The sequence below is a fragment of the Hylobates moloch genome, unplaced genomic scaffold (genome assembly GCF_009828535.3).
Source record: "Hylobates moloch isolate HMO894 unplaced genomic scaffold, HMol_V3 SCAFFOLD_2, whole genome shotgun sequence".
NCBI classification, from domain to species: domain Eukaryota; kingdom Metazoa; phylum Chordata; class Mammalia; order Primates; family Hylobatidae; genus Hylobates; species Hylobates moloch.
In genome coordinates, this window is record NW_026652277.1 from 161,339,478 (window position 1) to 161,363,723 (window position 24,246).

General features: G+C 40.0%; 1 protein-coding gene across 8 annotated transcripts in view; it reads left to right on the forward strand.

The window, feature by feature from the left end:
• PHACTR2 (phosphatase and actin regulator 2) overlaps positions 1–24,246 on the forward strand; it is a 294,797-nt gene that overhangs the window by 150,604 nt on the left and 119,947 nt on the right. For all 8 annotated transcript variants that reach the window (XM_032160709.2, XM_032160745.2, XM_032160761.2 and 5 more), the window contains exon 2: positions 23,644–23,811. In XM_032160709.2, coding sequence (XP_032016600.1) covers positions 23,644–23,811 — 168 coding nt within the window. The remainder of the gene's footprint in view (positions 1–23,643; positions 23,812–24,246) is intronic.

Here is a 24,246-nt window from a genome sequence, read left to right on the forward strand (position 1 = left end):
CTCCAAGCCAGTTCTTCCCTTGACTTTCTACATTTCACCAAATGATACCCCAACCGCTCACTTATTCTAGCCCAAGATCTAGGAGTTATTCTTAGGTTTTCCTTTCCCCCTCCACATGGATCCATCAGCAGGTCTTGTTCTTTTCTGTTCCCAAATATATCTCAAGTCCATGCTCTTCCGTCTGTCCCTACTGCCACTATCCAAGCTCTGGGGCCATCCATTACATGGACAACTGCAGTAGATTCCAGCTGCTCTCCTGCTTCTGTTCCCACCCTTCTGCAATTCATTTTCCACAGAACAGCTAAAGTAATTTCTTAAAGCATAAATCATGTCACTCACTCACTCAAAACCTTCCTGTCCTCCCACTGACTTGGAATGAAATCCAGATTGCATAGTATGGCCCTCGAGGCTCTACATGAGCTTATATGATCCCTGCCCACCTCTCTGACCTCATCTTCCATCACTTTGCTCTGGTCCCCTCACTGCTTTTTTCAGTCCTCAAACAAGCCTGGCTCAGTCCTACCCATGGACCTTGGCCGTTGCTGCTCCCTGTTTGAGACACTCTTCCCTTCACTCTTCGCAAAGCTGACTCCTTGTTTCGGCTGCATCCTTGCGCTTCATAGAGACCTTCCTTGCCTGCCCCTCTCCAGAATAACCCACCCAGGCTCCACTCACAGCCCTCTGTGCCTTCATTGCACTTAGCACTCAGATGATCTTGTTTGTTTTATTCATTGTCTCTCTTTGCTAGAACATAAACTCCATGATCTAAAAGACGTTATCTGTCTTGTTCACCAATGTCTCTTCTTATTCCTAGGTATATGCCTGACACCAAAACTATTTGTCAAATAAATGAATAGCTCTGTTTGGCCAGGTCATGTATTAGTAGAGTAGTAGGAACTGAGTAGAAAGTTCAGGGGCATCTAAGAAATGTGGAGTTGTTTAAACTGATTCTTTAATTCTCCAGTCTCTAAATAGCGTGCTCTTTGCTACCTATTGATTGATTTTTCAGCATGACACATTATCTACTGAGCTCACAGTATGGAAACCGAACACGTAGTTCTCTTTTTTACCCTGCCCCAACCCCTGCCTCTCCCCATTTGAAAATCATACATTTCCTATTATTTTCTGTTCTCCCATTTTCTCATCTTCTCAACAGTCTTTTTTTTTTTTTTTGAGATGGACTCTCGCTCTGTTTCTCAGGCTGGACTGCAGTGGCCTGATTTCAGCTCACTGCAACCCCTGGCTCCTGGGTTCAAGTGATTCTCCTGCCTCAGCCTCCCAAGTAGCTGGGATTACAGGTACCCGCCACCATGCCCGGCTAATTTTTGTATTTTTAGTAGCGACAGGGTTTCACCAGGCTGGTCTTGCAGTCTGGTCTTGAACTTCTGACCTCAGGTGATACACCCACCTCAGCTCCCAAAGTGCTGGGATTACCCATGTGAGCCACTGCGCCCAGCCCCAACATTCTTATATTGTGTTTTTGATTATATCAGTCATCCGTATAACAGCAGAAATGCCAATGATAGCTAAGGCTTGTGGTAAACCACGATTTCTTTTTCTCTCCTGCATACCTTTTGTTTTTCCTACTGGTGTTTTTGTTAGCTTGCTAAGTGTCCTACATACCATCCCCACACTTTCTCTTGTTATGTATTTAATGAATCGCTTCTCAATATGTTCAAACACTTGAGTTATTCTTACAGGTTCATCTTTAAGAGCTTCATACATAGCCTTTGTCCTCTTCCCATGTGGACTGGATTTTCTCTGAGCCCACTGTCCAGCTGTTGTCTTGGGATCTCTCTTCATCACGCCAGGGGGATTCCTTCCACTTTCCTCTTGTGTTGAATCTCCAGATTGCTGGATCCCATACCTTTTTTTTTTTTTTTTTCTGGGTCTATTTCCTTATTTTGGCAGAGCACACAGGGTGCTTCTTGAGAAAAGCTCATGGGGTGTATGGTTTTTGAGTCTTTGTATTAAAACGTGTCTTTATTCTGGCTTCATGCTTGGTTGAGAGCTTGGCTGAGACATAAGGTAGCAAAGCAGACTTGCTGCAGTATGCACAAACACCGCCATCCCTCCCAATTAATCAGGATGAACATTTTCCTTTTATCTGGAAGACTTGGTTTTTCTCTTTAGCAGATAGCTTTTAACTGATTTCAAAAGACTTTCTTGAGCGATGGTCACACAAGATCTCAACTTTGACCTGGCTTGTTGCAATGGTCTAAAAAATATTTTATGAAGTTTAAAAGTTTTATGGTACGTAGACTAATTTAAAAATGTGTTTACTGTGATAATAATATGCTGGCATTTTTTAAGAAGACTCACATTTAAGATCTACATTGAATAATTGTGGTATTCCTGTATTTTTCTGTGTTTTTATTTTAGGGATGGAACATCTTTATGGGATGCTCATTCTGATAGGATCTCGGGGGTATTACAAACTACCATTGGTATTTCACAAAAGTGCCCAATTGTGAGACTCACCTAGTGTGCAAAATAGTGATTGCTGGGTCCCATATTATAGGTCAGCAAAATCAAAGTCTTTTGGAGAGGGGTCTCAGAGTCTGTGTTTTCAACAAACATTCCAGAGGATTCCTAAGGTGAGAAACATCTTCTGGAAAACAAATTATAGGTTAGTGGTACCGTACAGATGCTCCTCAACTTATGATGGGATTACATCTTGATAAGCCCATCATAAATAAAAAAAAAAATAGTAAGTCAAACCATGGTAAGTCAGGGACCTTCTGTATTTAAATTAAAAAAAATTCTCATTTGAATCTTTATGTGTGTCTTTCTCTTTACTTGAGGCAAAAGTTACAAAATATCCAGTTCAGAGACTCTGATGTTCTGTACACAAATGACGGGATGAATTGGGTCATTCATATTTACTGTTCATGAGCAAATATTCCTATTGTCAAGTAGAATGTTGAGATTCTGATGGAATATTATTGCCAGAAACCTGTTTGCTTTTAGGTACATTTTGTTAATATTATAAGCAGCAAAATAATGCATTTCCCACAACAACTAGGTTTGAAGTAAATATATAGTTACATTCGAAGGCAAGGAAGTTATCAGCAGAATGCCAATTACTGTTTAGGAAAAGGCCACAGAATTTCAACTTGTTGCCTTTTCAAGAAGACCCGGTGAACTTCATTTGGGGGTGCTGCATGCTAATTACTTAACCCAAAACCAAAGTCACAGGGCACTAGATGAAAATAGCTGTTTAATAATGAGAAGGAAGAACTATAAGAAAGATTTTAGTAAAATACATTTCTGAAAAGGAGGCTGAGCCCTTTTCCCTTTTAGAACTGTAGGCGGCAAATTCTGAAAATTCCAAAAGGAAGCAATCATTTATTTAAGACTTCTGTTCATGCATTCCGTTTTGGATAATGTTTGGTTTTTTATTTTCGCCTCTGTTTGTACTTCAGGCATCCTTTCCTTTCAATTTTGTGCCTATTTGCAGCCCATTGCCCAGTGTGAAGTAAATTCCATTCAATCTTAATTGGGGTCTCTTAAAAGCTTTTTCTAAAGAATTTTTCAGCCTCCCTGTGGAAGGCCACTGTTGCCTAAGGTGTTTCAGGGTGTGCTGAACATTCCCTCTGACCTTCCTTCTTGTATAAAGATGTTTCTGACAACAGCTGGGTGGCTCACAGGACTGAGAAGCGCAGTCTAAAAGGATGATTCAGGATTGCACTGATTGATTTCATCTATTATAAAGGGATTTTGTGTTTTTCAAAATTTCTTCTGCATCTGTAAAGTTAGCTTGTGTTGACCTGCCAACCTGTTTATGAAAGAGCCGGGTGAGAATGGAAACTTGGAATAAACCAGAACAAGTTAACTGAGCTCATGCCGTGGGTTCCTGTTGGCCTGACTGTGCTGTGTTTCATTTTCCTAAAGGCCTCTAAAGCAGAATTGTATACATCTGTGCACAACTAATGTTCTGTCGCTTGGAAAGTACTTGACTGCCAATTTTTTAAAGAAAACATGAAAAGAATAAAATCAAACATGAGATTTTTTAGAAGAATTTAGAACTGTACACTTTTAAAAAACTGAATCCCCTTCAGTCATCCAACCACAGAATGTCAGAACACATGTATACCTCATTTTCCAAACAAGAGTGTTTTAATTTAGGAAGCCATTATAAAGTAATCATAGCAAAATCCTTCAAAGAACTTTTCTTTTTCCTTCTTTCAAGTGGGCTGAGGTGGAGGTGAGGTTGAAAGCTGTGTGACATTTTCACTTTACCTTCGACACGTTAATAAATAACTTTGCAGATAATAGTAAATGTCTGTACAGTATTAGTCTGCTAAGGCTGTCATAACACCATACCACAGACTGAGTGGCTGCAACAACAGAAATGTATTTCCTCACTGTTCTGGAGGCTAGAGGTCTAAGATCAAGGTGTCAGCAGGGTAAGCTTCTGTGCAGAGCCTCTGTCTTTACCTTGTAGATGGCTACCTTCCCTCTGTGTCCTCATATGGTCCATCCTCTGTGCCCACACACATCTGTGCTCAAATATTCTCCTCTTATAAGAACCCCATTGGAGTAGGGCCAACCCAAATGACCTCATTTTACCTTAATTTTACTTTTTTAAAGGACCTGTATTCAAATATGGTCCCATGTTGAGGTACTGGGAGTTAAGACTTTAACGTACTGGGAGTTAAGACTTTAACGTATGAATTTTGAGAGACGCAATTCAGCCCACAGCAGTGTCCTTTTTTTGTTTTTGTTTTGTTTTGTTTTTGTTTTTATTTTTTTGAGACGGAGTCTTTCTCCATCGCCCAGGCTGGAGTGTAGTGGTACGATCTTGGCTCACTGCAACCTCCACCTCCCAGGTTCAAGCGATTCTCCTGCCTCAGCCTCCCAAGTAGCAGGGACTACAGGCACGCACCACCACACCTGGCTAATTTTTGTATTTTTAGTAGAGACGGGGTTTCGCCATGTGGGCCAGGCTGGTCTCGAACTCCTGACCTCAGGTGATCCACCTGCCTCGGCCTCCCAAAGTGCTGGGATTACAGGCGTGAGCCACCATGCCCAGCCCCTTTTTTCTGTGTTTTTTAAATAGGCCATTTAAGGACTTTAAGCAATGTCCCTAAAACCAATGTACAAACCAGGACTTATTAGCAATGTCCCAAAGCACACTGCATCCGTTATCTTTTTTCTGATTTTTCAGTTTCATTTCTTAACCGATTAAGGCCTCTTCCCCACTCACCTCAACAGTGCCATATTCATAATACTTGAGTAAGAGGAGGCACTGAAGGTGATTTTCAGCAATGGAAATTAACCAATGTGACTAGGCAGTACTCTTAGGAAGTAAAGCATAGGCTGTAGAGTATATGGGGTAAACTTAGAAAATGGAATATGTGTTCGTGACCAGCCTGGGCAATGTGGTGAAACCCGTCTATACAAAGAATAGAAAAAATTATGTGAGTGTGGTGGTGTGCACCTCTAGTCCCAGATACCCAAGAGTCCAAGATGGGAGGACCACCTGAACCCAGGAGATCAAGCCTGTGGTGATCCATGATCACGCCACTGCACTCCAGCCTGGGTGACAGACAGAGTGAGACCCTATCTTAAAGAAAAAGAAGGAAGGAGGGAAAGAAGGAAGGGAAGGAAGAGGAAAGGAAGGAAGGAAGGAAGGAAGGAAGGAAGGAAGGAAGGAGGGAAGCTAGGTGACAGGGAGTGGGGAGGGAAGGAAGGAGGGAGGGAGGGAGGAAAGGAAGGAGGAAGGAGAAGAAGGAGGAAGGAAAAAAGGAAGGAAGAGAGGGAAAGGAAAGGAAGAAAGAAAAGGAAATAAAGAAAGAAAGAAATGGAATATGTGACATTATGTTTCTGCCACTGTGTAAGAAATCAGTACCAGTATCTTGTGATTGGAGCACCAAATTGATCGAGTAATGTTCAGGGAAAAAAACCCCAAACTACTTCTCAAGATCCTAATCCCAGTGTGGTCAGTAACTAATGTAGCCACCTGACTGGTTTTATAATCTTCTTTGAGGGCCCTGAATGTGAAGCACTGTATTTGGAGAAATGTTTTGTTCTCAAATGTCACTACATATATAGTCTTCCTTTTCTGTGTTTGGTTTTGCTGGCTCTGTATGCTTTCATTGTCTTAGATGTGTTTGAAATCCGCAGGGTGATATGTCTCTTTGCAAAGAGCTGCTAAAATAAGAAAGAAAATGAGTAAGTGTGTTAAAGAAAGATGGTGTTTAAACACCTGTCAAAGTAAAGCCAGAACAAGAATGTTCTTGCCAGAAAACGCAGAGCCCCATTGAGACAGGTTGGTAATTCGAAGATGATTCATTACGACTAACTGCATTTGTATTCTAGCCCATATGCATTGTAAAGCACCTAGAAGGCTTCCAGTGATGTCTTCCTATCAATTCGTAAATCTCACAGGAAACTCTTAACTGGTGCAGTCAGTTTTGGTGGACTGCTTATCTTGTCAACGTGAAGATAATGCTTCAAAAGCACACCCACCTCCTCTAGGTTCAAAATTCCTTATTTTATTGAAAAAGGTCCCCCAAGCTGGTTAAGCACATAAATAAGAATTGGGTGCATCAGAATCTAGTGACCCTAGGTCCTTTTGTAAAATGATTAAAACTCTCCCTAAACCTCAGAAATTATTTAATTTTATAGGCATCTCTTGGACCAGGAATTGCCTTGAGATGGTGAGATACAAGCATTCTACAAAGGCTGCAAACAAGACTCACTTCTCTTAGGCCCTGATCCGAATCCAGATTATGATGGATTGGGCATGGGGATCAGGGCGTGCAGAAGCTCTTAGCCAAACCTTTACACCCTTTAGTTGTGACTCTGTCATTGTAGACTTTTAAGGCATCTTGCATATTAGAATATGCTGAGCACTCAATCTGAGGAAGGCTAAAAGTCATAGAATATTGGTGTTCTTCCAAGTTGAGAACAGTACACTTGGATCCAAGACCCTATTTCAGATTCAACATTCAATACCCTAAGGCATAAAAATGGTGTCTTACTATAGACAGTGGAAATAACTGATAAAGATTTAATTAATAATTGCTTGTGGTTTTACAGTGCCAGTCCAAGTGTATTTTCATTGCTGGACACTGCAGTCCTAGAGGCAAAGGGAATGAGCATAAGGTTCCTACTAGATCTTAAAAAGGGAAGGGCAGAATAAACAGAGGGCCCTTTGATAATGATTTCTTAGCCAGTCCAGTGGATGAGTCTCATAATCAAGAATCCTCTTGGACTTTGTCATCTACATTGAATTTATAGGTGGTCTTTACTTAAAATATCTGAAGTTAATGGAATCATAAAACAGATCTTTCTTTTCTCTTTAGATTGTGACATTAGGCATATTTGGAAACAACAGTAAAATGCAACTTCCTGTGTTTAGCAGCCATAGCAACACATCTTATATGGTGCAGTGTTTTTAAAAACCAAAAGGAACAACAACTTGTATCTGACTAAATAGTCCCTAATCAGTTTCACCTTGATTTACTAAGTGTTGTATTAATCAAGTAAGCAACCGGCCTTTTCAATAAAATAGTTTTATATTTGTTGGTTTGGTTTTTAAAATTTTTTATTTTTTGCAGGTGCAAGCATAAAAATAAAAAATGCAGCAATTTCCCAGCTGGTAGGAAATAGAGCCAAGTCCAACTCTTAGCTCCTCTCTCATTCTTGTATGTGATGTCAACCTTCTTGCTTAGTTTCTTTCCTTAATCCAGGGCATTTCTGCTGTAGAGTAGTGGGGATTTCCCTCGAGTCTTAGTTGGTTTTAGCAGCTCCCAGCAATTATCTTGAGACCAACGGAGAATGCAGGTATCTGTTTCGGGTGGGTATACAGGAGTTTATTTATTTCAGGGGCATTTTTGTTTTCCTGGAGACCTCTAGAAGACCAGGAAAATGTTTTTGCAAGAAATTTTGCTGCCTCAATTGCTCCAAATCATAAATAACCCACTCTCCATTTTTATTCCCCACAAAACCTCTTATCAGCCTTCTTCCACTTGCTTACATGTATTATCTCTATTAATGCTAGCTGCAACCCAAATCATGAATTGTATTACCCCATTCTACAGATGAGGAAGGGACTCTGAAAGGGGGTGAATTACAGACCTAAGGTTTCCAGCTAGGATGGGGAGGAACAGATTATTACATTCAGATCTTTCTGGCACTGGAAGCCCATGTTTTTCCTTTGCAGTACTCACAGGTCTGTGTTTATATTTAAAATGGCTATTTCCTATTTTTTAAGCATACGCAAAGTCATATCAAGGTGACAAACAGCTAAAGAATTAAACAAAACAAACCATTTTCTTCTCTGGAAGCTTTAGTGTGGAAATACCTAAGTGTCAGCCGTCTCTCCACTTGTGTTTGCTCCCCTTAGGGTACTGTTCTAACAGGAGATATTTGCTTCACAGTAGAAAGGTGAGATAGGAGAGGTGGTGTGTTCTGTTTAAATTGGAATAAAAACTTGTTGCTGGCTGCCAGTCTTAAAGAATGATTCCTCATCATTGAACACGTTACATTGTAGAATCATATGTTTGCCACCACAACACTGGGCTATTATGCGAGGTATTCCTACCTTGTAGTTCCGATATATTTAGTTAATTGAAAGCCTAAAATATTGCCACATAACTAAACATCTGTCATAATGCTATATTATCAAAGAATTTGATTTCAGATTAAAATGGTTTTATAGTTTTCTACATTGTTCCACTGTTTTCTAAGAGATTCAGGTTCTCGTGTGTGATGCCTAAAGAGAATGGAAAAAGCAAAAGCAGTTTGGATTTAGTTCCAATTTAGTTAAGTAATTTATTTTCTTGTTTCTTTGCCATGGAACAAAATTGCTTTTCTGGCTTCCCCAATTAGGAGAAAGAAGGTTAAGACTGAAGAAAAATCTGAGATGAGAAAGAAGGAAATGTTAACAATGAGAGTGCTCTTGAAGAAATTAATTTTCACCACTCATCACTGGGTGAAAATAGAAACTTCTGAAAAGACAATTTCACATATAACTTATTCCAGCTGTTTTTCAATTATTTGTCTTTGATGAATTGTCTTTCAATTACCTTGTAAAGAGCAATTAAGTGTTTGCTTACCTGAAAACTGTGTCAGCAATGTCTGTACCATTCTTATGAGTGTTAATCATCCTTCCTGCTGGCTCTGATATTTTCCCAATTTCAAATATTAGTGTTTGTTATATTATCTTTCAAAATATTTGGAATTCTACAGGAAGGCACTGTAGGAAACAATTTCCTCTGTGAAAAATCTAAAGACCTGCTAAAATAAATCATAGCCTAGGCCTTGTAAATTATTGCCCCACATTTACCCGTGAATTACTCTTTTTGTAGATATTTTTAGGGACCTTTTTGCAGCCTAAGTACAGTATAGGGGCACCACCAGGAATAAAATCAACTTGCTCCCTGTCCTCATGGGACTCCTAATCTAGTGGTGAGAATTATTATTTTTTCTTGCTTCTCAGAGAGGTAGTCTTTTTTTTAACCTACTCACTTAATAACAACAACAATTAAAAATCATTTTTATGGTTTCTGAAAACATTGGTGAATTGCAACTGGCTACTTCTGAGGTTCCGTTACGGGCTTTTTCCCATCATTCTAGAACATGTTCAATGTTTTTTCAGACCAGTATTGAAAATCTAAATAAAAATCATATTAGAAAAGGATTTTGGAATAAGCTGGTTGGTTTGATGGTGCCCTAATTGGATTCAGAGGCTTTCTGTATGTGTTTTATCCAAATCCTGCTGGAGCAACTCATTCTCTGGAATGCTTGCTTAACACACCTGTCATTTTAAATAAAGAAACCAAAATAGAACATCTCGCAAGTGGGGCATCCTCAATAACTATGTTAGAAAAAATATAAAATCAACACTAAAGGCATCATTATTATAAAATTATCTTTTTTTTAAAAGCAACTAGTGGAATTGTTTCTCTCTCTCAAGAGAATTAGGTGTACAAACCAAGGAATGTTAATCCTTTGCTTTTCAGTGGCTTTTAAGTGGTTTCCTGTTTAATTTGAATAGGATATTTCTACCTTTTAGGCAATGCTATGAAACTAGACTAAACCTCTGTAGCCCTCAAACAATTTTACCATGAATTTTAACTCATAATTTGGAGGCCATTTTGTGCTATGTCTGCCATAGGAACTAATGCCACAGTGCCACCGTGTGAGCCCCTGGGGTCCCCCACATTTCCTACTCAATACACACTGCAGGTCTACATTTGGGTGGATGGTTGTTTGACTAATGTCAGCCTCTCTCATAGCCTGCAGGCCTCCTAAGGGCAGAGATCTGATCTGTTTTTCTTACCATTGTAGCCCTTCCTCTATAATAGCTGCTCAGTTAATTGTGAATGAATGTTTCTGTTCCACAGTGAGCACACTTTTCTACAGCCTCATTATTTTTGCAGATATCTCCTTCCTCCTCTCCCTTGGATTGTCTGAACCCTGGGTCTCCTTGGCAACACCATTGCCCTGGTAATTCTCTTTAATGGAGGCTCTGTTATCCTTTACCTCTGCTATCACAGGGGGCGTTGACATTGCATCAACTCCCCAGTGCTATTTCCTGCTCGTTTTGCGTCCAGTCTTGTGCATGCCCTCATTTGAGGTAGGTGCCGTCTGCTGAGTTTTCCTTCACGTTTCTTTGGTGCTGTCATCTCCTGACTTCCTGGTCATTTCCTCATATTCACCGGATGAAGTTCAGACTCTCCCTCTCCACCCCAAATCTTGCTATGACCTGAAGGAATTCAGTCCCCATGCAGTCCCCGTGTGGCTGGTCTGACGTCCTGGCTGGTGCAGCTCTGCAGCCCTTCTTCTTTCTTGCATCTTCAACACCCCAACACCCAGGGCTCCTTCTCCTCAGCCCATGAACCTGCTTGAGTGTCCTTCACACTTTATGAATTTAAAACAAACAGCAAACAAAACCTTTTTCTTTACTTGTTCATTCTCAATGCCAAAGAAGTTCAAGGTTCTTTATTGTGCAAAGCCCACTTGCTCCTAAATGTAATCATTCTCTAGGAGTTTACCCCTGGTCCTCAACAGCTGCTTTTGTTTAGAAGACTCCACCAAATAACTTCAACTCCAGCTTCTTGCTAGAGTGCCAGGAATGCATTTCTGACTGTCCGTTGGACATCTTCCCTTGAATGTTCTGCCAGCACCTGAAGTTCATGGTGCCTGAACACAAGCTAAAGGTCTCTCCTCCAAATCTTTTCTCTTCTTGACATCCCGCCATACCCTTGTAGAGGTTCAGGCCATAGAGTTCTCAGGCAGTTCCTCAGACTCCTCTCTTCTTTCTCCTCAATGTCCCTCAGATCATCCATCATTTCCAGTCCCTTTTCGCTCCTTCTCTCCAAGTTCAGATGCCTGGGTTGCTGCAGTCATCTCTTAACTGAGCTATAAGGACATAAATCTGGGAGCCTTGGGGACTCCGTATGACTAATTGACATAAATTCTTCTCCATGGGATTGATCTCCCAGCATCCTGTTTTCCATAGTACATGCCTGCAGGTTTCATGTCTGCCTTGGGGAGATTGTCCGGGATGCTACATGTGGCCACGGTCTCTCCACAGATAGCAGCCTTGGGGACTCTGTATGACTGCCAGGAGGCTCTTGGACATAGAGAGAACGTTAGTCACTATATATATATAGTGACTGGGCTTTTATTTATCCACCAGCCTTTTGACTTAAAGATATTGATCTAGATTTAATGTGTTATTTTAATAATATTTGTGTTACATTCATCCTCAATGGGAATTTTTTCATAATTTTGTCTGAAACAAAATTTAGCCCCTTACTTAAAAACTGTGATATTTCAGCCAGGTGAGATGGCTCATGCCTGTAAACCAAACACTTTGGGAGGCTGAGGTGGGTGGATCACTTGAGCTTAGGAGTTTGAGACTGGTCTGGCCAACATGGTGAAACCCCATTTCCACTGAAAATACAGAAAATAGCAAGGCATGGTGGCATGCACCTGTAATCCCAGCTACTCAGGAGGCTGAGGCAGGAGAACCACTTGAACCCAGGAGCCGGAGGTTGCAGTGAGCTGAGATCTCACCACTGCACTCCAACCTGGGTGACAGAACGAGACTCCATTGATTGGGGGCGGTGGCGGGGGGGGGGCGGCGAGAGGAGAACTGTGATATTTCAGTATATTTTATTTTACAAATTATATATAAGGTCTACCAGCTTCTCCCCTGAAGTTCTGTGCTGACGCACATTCCCAGCATGGACAGGGTGATCATTATCCTATCATGGATGAGTTGAAATTCTTTCACTTGGCAGATTGTCCATTAGGGATATATCAGCTTTTTCTTCCTTTTCACAAACACAGCACACGCTCTACACACCACAACCTGCTCCACTCCAGACTTCGGGAGTTGTTGTATGTGACTAACATCTACGGGGAACAATATAGGTTGTTGGTTGATTCCTGTCACATTTTTCCTCTCTGTAGCAAACATCTTGCTATTCCTAAGCAGTCATCCTATCTGTTCATAGAGACAACCCTTCCCTTGTGGCGATAACAGTGGCATTCAAAATGTAAAATGCTTTTATTTACATTAAAATTGATTTTCCATTAGCAAAGTGGCCCTTTGCCTACTCAATCAGAATTTCTGTAAACCCCAATTTAAGAGTGACTTTATTTAATCTGTTAAATATCCTGTAGCAAGTCTAGGGGATGTTGTTCATGTCAGTGAATCAGGATGTCATGCAGCTGCACAAACATACTCGTTCTGCAGGCCTGTTGGCCACAAGTTTAAACTCTGGAATTCTCTGTCAGTGCTTGCAGGCAGATGGAAGTCTTTAGTAGCTTTTCCCTCTGGGAGTTTAAAAATAATGTCTGCCTCTGTTAAAAAAACAAGTTTAAAAATTGATAGTATCAAACTTCTAAAATTAATATTATGATAAATAAGGATTCTGTACAATCAAATTACTTTAGTCGGTATAAAGCATAGAGTACACTGCTTGCCGCCAGCATGAAATTAACCGTGATGACACTGGGCATTGTTTTAGACAGCAAAACCGTACCTGCCCTACTCCTTGGATTAGCCCACAAAGTGGTTGGGAGTTGAACTGAGTTACCACTCATTAGAGTTTATCTCTTGCCTTCTCTTAAAATAGAAATCCACTGCCACCCACTACCCTCCTCCCCATTTTTGTACAGGGAATACTTGGGAGTTAAACTACCTGAGTTTAAATCCTGCTTACCAGCTGTGGGATCTTGCTAGTTGCTTGGTCTCTCTAAGCCTCAACTTCCTTATCTATAAAATGGAAATGCTAATAGCAACTACTTCGCAGGGTTGTAGTAATGATGAAAGAGGCAGTATTTATAAAGCACTTAGAACAGGTCCTTTTTTAGCATAATAAAATGTCAAGTAATAGAATAGGTCTTAAGGTGACCTACAAGACTGATACACTCAGCACAAAGCAATATGAAGTCATAGAATTTTTAAAGTTGGAAAGGAGCCTAGAGATCATTTAACCTAGTCTCCTAATTTCAGCAATGAAAAATTGGGGTCCTTGCACAAGGTCACAGGGCTGATTAAGTAGCAGAGTTGGAACTAGGCTCCAACTCTCTTCTTGGCTTACAGTTTACCATCCCAGTTGGGTGGTCAAAACCCAGAACAATAACACAGATTTATTGCTTGTCCTGATTGTGCAATGTCTTCTTTGCTTTTTTTTTTTTATTATTATTCTTTTTGAGACGGGAGTGCAGTGGCATGATCTTGGCTCACTGCAACCTCCGCCTCCCGGGTTCAAGTGATCCTCCTGCCTCAGCCTCCAGAGTAGCTGGGACTACAGGTGTGCACCACCACACCTAGCTATTTTTTTGTATTTTTAGTAGAGATGGGGTTTCACCATGTTGGCCAGGATGGTCTCGATCTCGACCTCGTGATCCGCCCACCTCATCCTCCCAAAGTGCTGGGATTACAGGTGTGAGCCACGGTGCCCGGCCTGCTTTTTTGTTTTTTACAAATAGTCTTACTGCTATTTTAGAGCTACTAGGAGTGTTGCTGGTTCACCATGAGTTTAGCTATCGTATGCCAACGGAGACAGCCTGGTATAGTGGGAAATAAGCCTGGATCAGGAATCAGGTGACCTAGACTCTTATCTCTTTCACTAGTTAACAATTTGGGAAGCCAGATAGCCTTCCTGGCTCCCAATTTCCTTATATATAGGGCTTTAACATATAGCATAATATGAAAGTACTAAACATGATAGTTGTCCCATAGTGGATAACACTGCAACCCAGTGCTTTTTATAAATTACATTGCTCAGAACTACTGAGTGCTCTAATATGCATTGTAAGAATATATATACAACTTTTTTTTTTTTTTTTTTTTACAGAAAATAAACTACTTCTCTACCTTTAGTCTTGCTTCAGTGAAATTCTAATTTATCATGGCTTCAGGGCAACATCAAAAGATGGTAGAGAAGTAGATTAGCTTTCCCAGAAACCAAGTAAGGGAAAAAAGTTCCATAGATGAATCTCACAGACATTCAGTGAAAGAAATACAAAAGATTATATTGTGTGATTCCACTCAGTTAAAGTTCAAGAAGAGGTAAAACAGGCCAGGCACAGTGGCTAACACCTGTAATCCCAGCACTTTGGGAGGCCCAGGCAGGTGGATCACTTGAGTCCAGGAGTTTGAGACTAGCCTGGGCAACATGGTAAAAAAAAAACAAAAAACAAAAAACAAGTAACACAAATCAATGCTGCTGGGAGTCAAAATAGTGGTTTTCTGGGGGAATAAAGGTGAGAGGGTGGCTATTGATTTGGAACAAGCATAAGGAGGCTTTCTGGGGCTTTGAAATGATTGATACTTTGGTCTGAATGGGATTGTAAGTGCAATATCATTTACATTCTGTCTGTATGCCTCAAAAAAATCTTTTTGGAAAATCTCCATAGTATTAATTTTAATGACCGTGGGAACTACTGATCTTATCCCAACTCCCTACAGATAACTTTGTAGTTTCTTTCAAGTGATGGGGGAATGGAAATTGGCAAATTGAGAGGCAAGTGTGAATAGCAGGGTTATGACCAATCTTCCTCCAGAGCGACTAAAATCCTTTCAATACACTCTAATATGGTAATGTTTTCACATTCTATTCTTTTTCTTTAAATTTAATTTCTTGCTTACATTCTGTTCTTTTACTCTTGGGGATTTAAAAAGATGATGGTGAAATAATTTTTAAAATACTTTAGCCATGATTATTACCTTAATGCTGATTAAAGGAACCATCAGCTGATAAAAAGCAATTTTCTTCTGAGCCAAGATCTTTTCTAACTCTAAAATTCTATTATTTTCAGATTTTTAAGTGAGGGAATACATTTATATATAGAAAGTTAAAAAATAATCTAAAATTTTTAGATTATTTAGATATTTAGATTGTTCCTTTAAAAATTTTTGCATTTAACCATTTCACATGTTCAAGGACATGACTATAAATTTGTTTTTTTTTCCCATAAATGTGTATCATATGTCTCTGATGAACACAGTACTGATAATGAGAAAATTTTTCTTGGCATTACTTTAAAAGGTCGGCCAGCCTTGATTTATTCACTTCATGGTAAGTCCATCATGGGTGTGTGTGTGTGTGTTTGGTGGAGGGATGTTTGGAATCTCTTCTCTGTGTATGGTTTATACACTAACTGTGGATGAATACCTCCTGATGCGTGCCGGAGCTGGGCCCATTGTCTACCATTTTGCAAGATGTTGAATACTACTTACCTTATCTGGATCCATCATGTGCTAAAAAGTGTTGAAACAGCCATTTAAATGTTCTCTTACTTATAGAATACTGGGAATGGAAGTATTAGTAAAGGGAGAATTTTGGAGAGAAAGATAGCCAAGTCTGAAGCATATTACTTTCCAAAACTCCTTTCAGCTGAAATCTTTACTGTTGGTAAAAGACAGTAGGCACCAAGGTCCCTTCGAGCTGACCTCCTCACTCCTAAGAAAAAAATCTTTATCCTCATTTACCTCCATGATAGCAAATGCCACATTTTAAAATATGAAGTTGATTTTAGAATAGTTTTAGATTTGCAGAAAAGTTGAAAAAATGGTACAGAGAGATCTTATATCAGCATGATACATTTATTACAACCAAGGAGCAAACACTGATATTATTCCTGTTAACTGAACTCCACAGTCTATTAGGATTTCAGTAGTTTTTCCCTAATGTCGTCTTTTTTTGTTCCAGGATGTATTCAGGATGCCATGTTACATGTAGCAGTGGTGTCTTCTTAGGCTCCTCTGGTCTGACAGTTTCTCAGACCTTCCTTGTTTTGAATGACCTCGGCAGTTTTGTTTTTGTTTTTGTCTTTGAGATGGGATCTCGCTCTGTTGCCCAGGCTGGAGTGCAGTGGTGCGATCTCGGCTCACTGCAATCTCTGCCTCCTGGGTTCAAGGATCCTCCTGCCTCAGCCTCCTGAGTAGCTGGGACTACATACACATGCCACCATGCCCGGATAATGTTTTGTATTTTTAGTAGAGACGGGGTTTCACTGTGTTAGCCAGGATGGTCTCTATCTCCTGACCTTGTGATCCGCCCGCCTCGGCCTCCCAAATTGCTGGGATTACAGGCGTGAGCCACCGTGCCCGGCCTTGTTTTGTTTTTGAGACAAGTCTTGCTCTGTAGCCCAGGCTGGAGTAAAGTGGTTTGATCTTGGCTCATTGCAGCCTCCACTTGCTGGGTTCAAGTGATTCTCCTGCCTCAGCCTCCCAAGTAGCTGAGATTCCAAGCGCCTGCTACCAAGCCTGGCTAATTTTTGTATTTTTAGTAGAGGAGGGGTTTCACCATGTTGCCCAGGCTGGTGTCGAACTCCTGACCTCGCATGATCCACCCACCTCAGCCTTCCAAAGTGCTGGGATTACAGGCATGAGCCACCATGCCTGGCCAGACCTTGAAAGTTTTGAGATGTACTGGTCAGGTATTTTAGAAATGTTTCTCAATTTAGTTTTGCCTAATGTTTCCCTTGTAGTTACTACAGGGTTGTGGGTTTTGAAGTACCATTCTCCCTATATCATATCAAGAGTACATACTGTCAGCACAACTTATCACTGATGATGTGAACCTCGATCCCTGGCTAAGGTCCTGTTTGTCAGCGTCTTCACTGTAAAGCCACTCCTTTCTCCTCTCTTTCCATACCGCACTCTTTGGAAGGAAGTCACTATGGGTAGCCCACATTTAAGCAGTCAGGAGTTAAGCTCCACTTTCTTGAGAGAGGGTTATATATATAAATTATTTGGAATTCTGTAAGGACTTACCTCTTCTGCCACGTTCATTTATTCATTCAATAGTTATCTATATGAGTATGGATTTGTGGATGTTTATTTTATACTTTGGGTTATAATCTAATACTATATTTTTACTTTGTTGCTGAGATTATTCCAGCTTTGGCCTTTGGAAACTCTTGAGTGGGCTCCTCTGTCCCTTTAACCTACCTCCTCCCATTGGTTTTCTTTTTGAGCACTTTCTGGGACTACAAGATGTTGCAGGGCTCATCTAGTGTTTTCCATGCCCCAGCTCTGGAAGCAGCCTTTTCTGTAAGGAGGTGGTGTTTGTCTATTGGAGAATGCTATTAGAAACCAAGATCTGTGTGCTGGGCATGCTCATTGCTACTGGGGTGTTACTGCTTCTAGGCCTTCTGAGAGGACAGAGCTAGCAAATACATGTGTGTAAACAAACCCATGCATATATACATGTCTATAATTCATTTACTTATCTATCTGTCTACCTGGCCAAACATGGGTTCGTGCAGATGTCTCCAACTCTAATCAGGGCAGCATGGATCATTCTAGCTTTACTCTCTCACTTATCTGCAATTTCTCTCTCCAGTGGTGAGAAACCTGGCTTCCACCATCTACCATTCACATACTTCCTTGTTTGATCCCAAAATACATGTTCAGTGGTTTCAGAATTTTTAACCTGCACCCCGTGTGATGCCACACATTTTGATTCTTCTGTTCATTTTCTCTTCTTCTCCACTTGCCATTTATCTTACCCTTAAAAGGAAGATATTTGACCCAATCTGCTGTAAACTCTGATTAGCAAGAGAGTAAGGAACTCCTTTAGACAACGGAAGGCAAGGATAGCCACTTGGCTGCCTTAGAAACCATGATCCAAGCTCATCTGTGATGGCTTATACCATCAGTTCACCCTGACCTCATCACTGGCTAATACCATCAGTTCACCCTAACCAGTAGTGGGTTGCTTCTGTGCCCAGATGTTGTACATCCGCCCTTGTTTAATGATAGCATGTATCTTAAGTTATCGTTTCAATTGAGGGAGAGAAAGAGACCTCATGTAAATGTAGGCAATAAAGTTAAATCTTCCATAAGCACTGTTCTAATTTTTCTTTGCCATATGTTCTGTGGCTTTTAAAGGGGAAAGTGACAGAATTGTAATAGAAATACAAAAACTGTAATAGAAATAAAAATCTACACAGATAATCTTAATATTGTAAAAACATAATAAAGCACAAAAAATAACAAAGCCTGGAAACCATATTTTAAGGAAATAAAGTTTGATATCCTTAGTGTTTTGTTTTAACTTTCTTAAAGCTCACACAGCAGAGTGTTATCAAAGCATTATTTACCACACGTGATTTCTCCTAGTTATTTTTGCTATGATTGGGCTTCAAAAATGCATTCTCATCGACCTTCAGATATTTAAGGATATTTGGAGAAAAGTTGAGACCATGTTTTTTGCCACCTACTTTTTTCCGCAGGGCGGCTGTCAGTTAGTACGACATTAGTACCAGGAGTTCTTTTATGGAGATTCTTTTCTAAATGGTCCTTCAGTTACAACATTTGTGAGTTGGAATACTATGCCACATTTGTCTCAGTTTCTCAGTGCCTGAAATAATTATGTGTGGTGAAAAATTGGTATCTAAAATATCATAACTATTAAATAGTATAAACATACAACAAACTCTATTAAGTAGATTCAATTTTTCTAAGAATCCCTATCATTTATTTATCAAATCTCAAAGGGAAGACTATTCAAACCTACAATTTATTTCATATGTGTATTAGTCTGTTCTCGCACTGCTGTAAAGAAATACCAGAGACTGGGTAATTTATGTAGAAAAGAGGTTTAATTGGCTCATAGTTCTGCAGGCCAGCTTCTGCTTAGCTTCTGAAAAGGTCTCAGGAAACTTACAATCATGATACGTGAGTGAAGGGGAAGCAGGCGTGTCTTACATGGCTGGAGCAGGAGGAAGAGAGAGGGAGGTGCTACACAATTTTAAACAACTGGAATTCATATGATTTCACTCACTATAGAGTATCAAGAGGGGACGGTGCTAAACAATTCATGAAAACTCTGCCGCCATGATCCATACCTTCCACCAGTTTCCACCTCCAACACTAAGGATTACAGTTTGACATGAGATTTGGGTGAGGATACATTTCTAAACCTTAACAATATGATAATTATCTAGCCTCGTTTGTTTTTGGCTTATATGGTCACATTTGCGCTGGGACTGCCTAGCTGATACATTTCTGTTTAAATAAAAAATAAAACCTGTATGTATTTTCTGATTTCTTAGCAATTGGTGGTGTGGGGAAATTCTGTTAGGGGTGGGCTTGTTTCAGTGGGAAGATAGACTGAGCTGTGTCATTTAAAGTCTACATTTGATTAGCTAATGGCTGTATTTCAAAATATGCTGTGTTGGCCGGGCGCGGTGGCTCACACCTGTAATCCCAGCACTTTGGGAAGCTGAGGCAGGCGGATCACAAGGTCAGGAGATCGAGACCATCCTGGCTAACACGGTGAAACCCTGTCTCTACTAAAAATATAAAAAATTAGCCAAACATGATGGCGGGCGCCTGTAGTCCCAGCTACTAGGGAGGCTGAGGCAGGAGAATGGCGTGAACTCGGGAAGTGGAGCTTGCAGTGAGCCGAGATAGCGCCACTGCACTCCGGCCTGGGCTAAAGAGCGAGACTCCGTCAAAAAAAAAAAATGCTGTGTTTTAAAACGTAGAACTCAAGTGTGAAAAGGTAAGTTCTGATGAATGACAAGTTACTCTCAGTAACATAAAAATGGATCACAATTAACATTGAAAACCATCAGGAAATTTTACCTTTCATCTGGGATTTACCTGGCAATTTGTTCTTATCTGCATGGAAATGCAAAATTCACCAGACTTACTGTGAAAGAATTTATGGAAAGTTTCAAATAGATTTTAATGGAAAACTGATCCACAAGAAAAATTATAGAAATATCAATAGCAATGCCCAGTGTCCTGGGTATCTAAAGAGGAGAGTTAATATTCTGCTCATACTACTCAAAAGCAGATGACAGTGGTCGTCACGTTCATGACTTAAGAGAAGTACAATGGCACATCCGCCAACTGTGCCAACATATGGTTTCTAATTGCAAGTATGGTTTATGATAGGGGAAAAATAGGCCGTTCTTAATTGCTTCAGAGGGAAAGTAGAATTTTTGTGGAGCATCAGGGAACTGGATATGTGGGTTGGGAGAGAAAGATCCCATATATTGTAAGAAAATGAAAACTGGACATGTAGCCACAGAGATGAATTTGAGATGGAAACTTTTGTTTCTATGTTCATAATAATCAGCCCTTTTGTATTTTACAACATTTAATTTGTTCAAAGTTAAGCCCTTCCATGAGAGTTCAGCACAAAGTCTTCATGAAGAAGTAAAACCATACTTTCAGTTCCCCCCTGGGTTTGACCTCTGGTTCAAGGAGGGAAGTTGGACAGGAGTTGAACTGAAGTAATAAATATTTTGCTCCTTTACTCTGAATTAGCTTCAAAATCAGTCTGTCCCCTGTATATCTGTTGTGCTATGGCTGAAAGTAGGGTTAGGAACCACTTTCAGAAGAATCAGTTAGCGTAGGACTTGAATCTCCAATTTTCCCTAGCAATGCACAGTGTCTGCCCATCTCTGCCCAGATAGTACCTGAAATTAGAGTAGACTTCACTAGTGGGAGGAATAGGATTTATTTCTATTTGTGTGGAAGGAGAACTCATAAGGATTTAGGAAGTGGCATCTACTGATTGTTTTTCTTCATTCAGCTTGAGATTTTCCTGGTTCTTAGTGTGTCAAGTGATTTTCGATGGAAACTTGGACATTTTTGTATCGTGTTATGTGACTCTAGATCTTGTTTGAAACCTTCGGTTTTAACTGGCTTTGTCTGACACCTCTATAGCAGGGGAAGCAGTGGGTGCCGCCTTGTTGCCCCTGCATGGAGGTAAAAATCCCAGTTCCTGTGTGTGTGTGTGTGTGGTGTCCTTGTTACTGTTGGGCACAGGTAGAATTTCCAGATCCCCATGTGGTCTCCCTTGATACCACAGTTGGGGTGGTCTTGTTCTCAGTGTGCAATGATTTGGCCACCTCTGTACTGGGGGGAAGGGGAGAGATACCCAGTTATTGCTGGGTAGGGATGGATGTCAGGGCTTCCTACATGGTCTCCACTGACACTGTGGAAGATGCTTCATTATCAGCCACCAGGCATAAAGGTGCTAGTTTCCTGCTTGGTATTCTCTGACACCACTCTAGTGGGGGTATTAGGGGTCCTTTTCAGAGCCTCATGAGGGTGGAAATCTAGTAACTCCATTCAGCCTTTGCTGGCATGCATGGTCACAGGTTCTTCTATGGTGCTCGGCTGTAGTAGAGCAGTTATTGTCTAAAAGTTTCTTATGTTGCTACTCTGCCCCTTTCCTGGTTATGTGGCTAGAGAGTGCAGACGTTTGTGGTCTGTGCCCATTGGTGTTTCTGGGTTGCTGGCTTCCATGCTTGTTGGCCTTTCGAGGTTTCTGACTTCTTCAACTACGATATTTGAGTCTGGGATATCTGAGGCAAAAAGAAAACCCAGGAATCTCACCACCGTGTTGTTTCTTGGGTTCTGAGGTCCCAGGCTTGTCTACCTTCTCTTGGCCTTACAGAATTTTCGTATATTTGTATGTAACATCCATGGTGGTGGTGGTGGTTGTTTTTTTTGTTTTTTTTTGTTTGTTTGTTTGTTTGTTTGTTTTTTAGTTGTATTTAGCCAGAGGAATAAGAAAACCTTAAGTTTGGGCTACGTGTGGTGGCTCACACCTGTAATCCCAGCAGTTTGGGAGGCTGAGGCGGGTGGATCACTTGAGGTCAGGAGTTCGAGACCAGCCTGGGCAACATGGTGAAACCCCGTGTCTACTAAAAATACAAAAATTAGCCAGGCCTGGTGGCATGTGCCTGTAGTCAGTCCCAGCTACTTGGGAGGCTGAGGCAGGAGGATTGCTTGAACCCAGGAGGTGGTGGTTGCAGTGAGCTGAGATTGCACCACTGCACTCCAGCCTGGGCAACAGAGCAAGACTCTGTCTCAAAAAGAAAAAGTAAGTCTGTTTTATCTTCTTGGAAGCAGAAGTCCTTGCTATTCAATTTTTGTTTTTATTTGTTTTACTATTACCAATATTATATTAAGAAAGTTTTTAAAAATACAGAGAAGATAAAAGAATTGGTATCACACCCCATATGCATATCTGTCAGCTGGATTCAACACTTAACATTTTGCTATATTTTACTTTATTGCACTTTTATCCATCTGTTTATTCCATCTATCTATCCATTTATTATTTTTGATGGACATCAGTACACTTCACCTCTAAACACTTCAGCATACATGTCATTAATTAGACTTCACTGTCTGTTCATGGTTTTTTAAAGGTAAATTTTACATAAAGTGAAATGCAAAAAATTGTAAATACCATTTGATGAGTTTTGGGTAATCCAACCATCGTTGAGATAATTTCCATCACCCCTATACGTTCCCTCAAGTTTCTTCTCAGGTCATTTTTACCTCCAAGAAGAAATTACTGTTTTGATTTTTTCTTTTTTTTTTGCCATAATTTGAAGTGGTATTTTATTGATGGAATAATATTATAGTTCATCCATTTTGGCCTGCTTCCAGTTCTTTGCCATTAAAATTTGATAGTTGGTGTAACATAAGTCATTGCTATCTTCCGTCAGCCTAGAACACATTGCAAGCAAGGCAACTTAAGATTTTGTGCATTTCTTCTCATTAATAAAATAGTGAAGACATACAAAGACATGTTTTTATCACACACAGCACCCAAATTTTCCACATATTTCTTGTTGTTAGTGTAGTTATCAGTTTCTTTGAAGCTCAAAACGTTTTTTGTAATAGAAGCAAAAGATAGTTTTAGCTTGTAAAAATAGAATTTAGCTTCCTGGCACCAAATTTTATTTTGTGAAAGAGAAACCATGATTTTAACTACACCATAACTATAATATTCATTACTGAGAATGTCAGACTAGTCTCTGGAGGAACAGCCTATTTCACAAATACTTAGAATACTCTATTCCTGTACAAAATATTGATGGGGTTGTTGCAGATGGATTCAGCTGTGTTGCACAGACACTCATTTGTCTGGCCCCATCTATAATGTAAGTCTCTTGCTTCTAGTCTGTTTCCCCAGAATGATTTTCTAAGTGGGCTGTAATTTCTGATTGACTGATTGATATGAGGGGAGTCCTAGCAGCTGTGAAATGGGACAAATAAACTTTATGTGAGATTCCAATTAGAGTGGACGTGCTTACCGTTAACAGCCCAGGGACCAATCGATGATGTTGTTTTATTACAACCTTTTTTACAACCTTTCTCTGTCTATATCTTTCTTTATACAGTTGACGGACTGGACAAAGCTTCTATAGCAAACTCAGATGGCCCCACAGCAGGTTCCCAAACACCTCCTTTCAAGAGAAAGGGGAAACTATCCACCATTGGTAAAATCTTTAAGCCTTGGAAATGGAGGAAAAAGAAGACCAGCGACAAATTTAGAGAAACCTCAGCAGGTATGAGTATCATAACTTGTTAGAAGATGGGATAAATCATAAAATGTTTTAAAAGGTAGAAAATTATGTTTTACAGTGTGTTTTTTTCCCAGAAAAAAATTAATCCATATTTGAAATACAATTCTTTATTTTAAGAATAAAATACGGATGAAACAACTTAAGAGTTCTGATTTGCCTTCTTTCTGTAGTGACCTTGACTTTCTAATATATTCTTAAAAATATATATTTGTAAATTTATATAAAAAAATGGATGGGTGAGGCGAGGGAGTGAAATAGTGGAAAATGGTAAGTGGAAATGCTATTCGTCAACATTGTGATGGCAGGTATCCATTTTTATATACACATGATGTTAGATATATGTTTAACTAGTTAGACTATACTATTTATATTAATATATAAATAATGATTTAACTAGTAGACTATACTGCTATACAC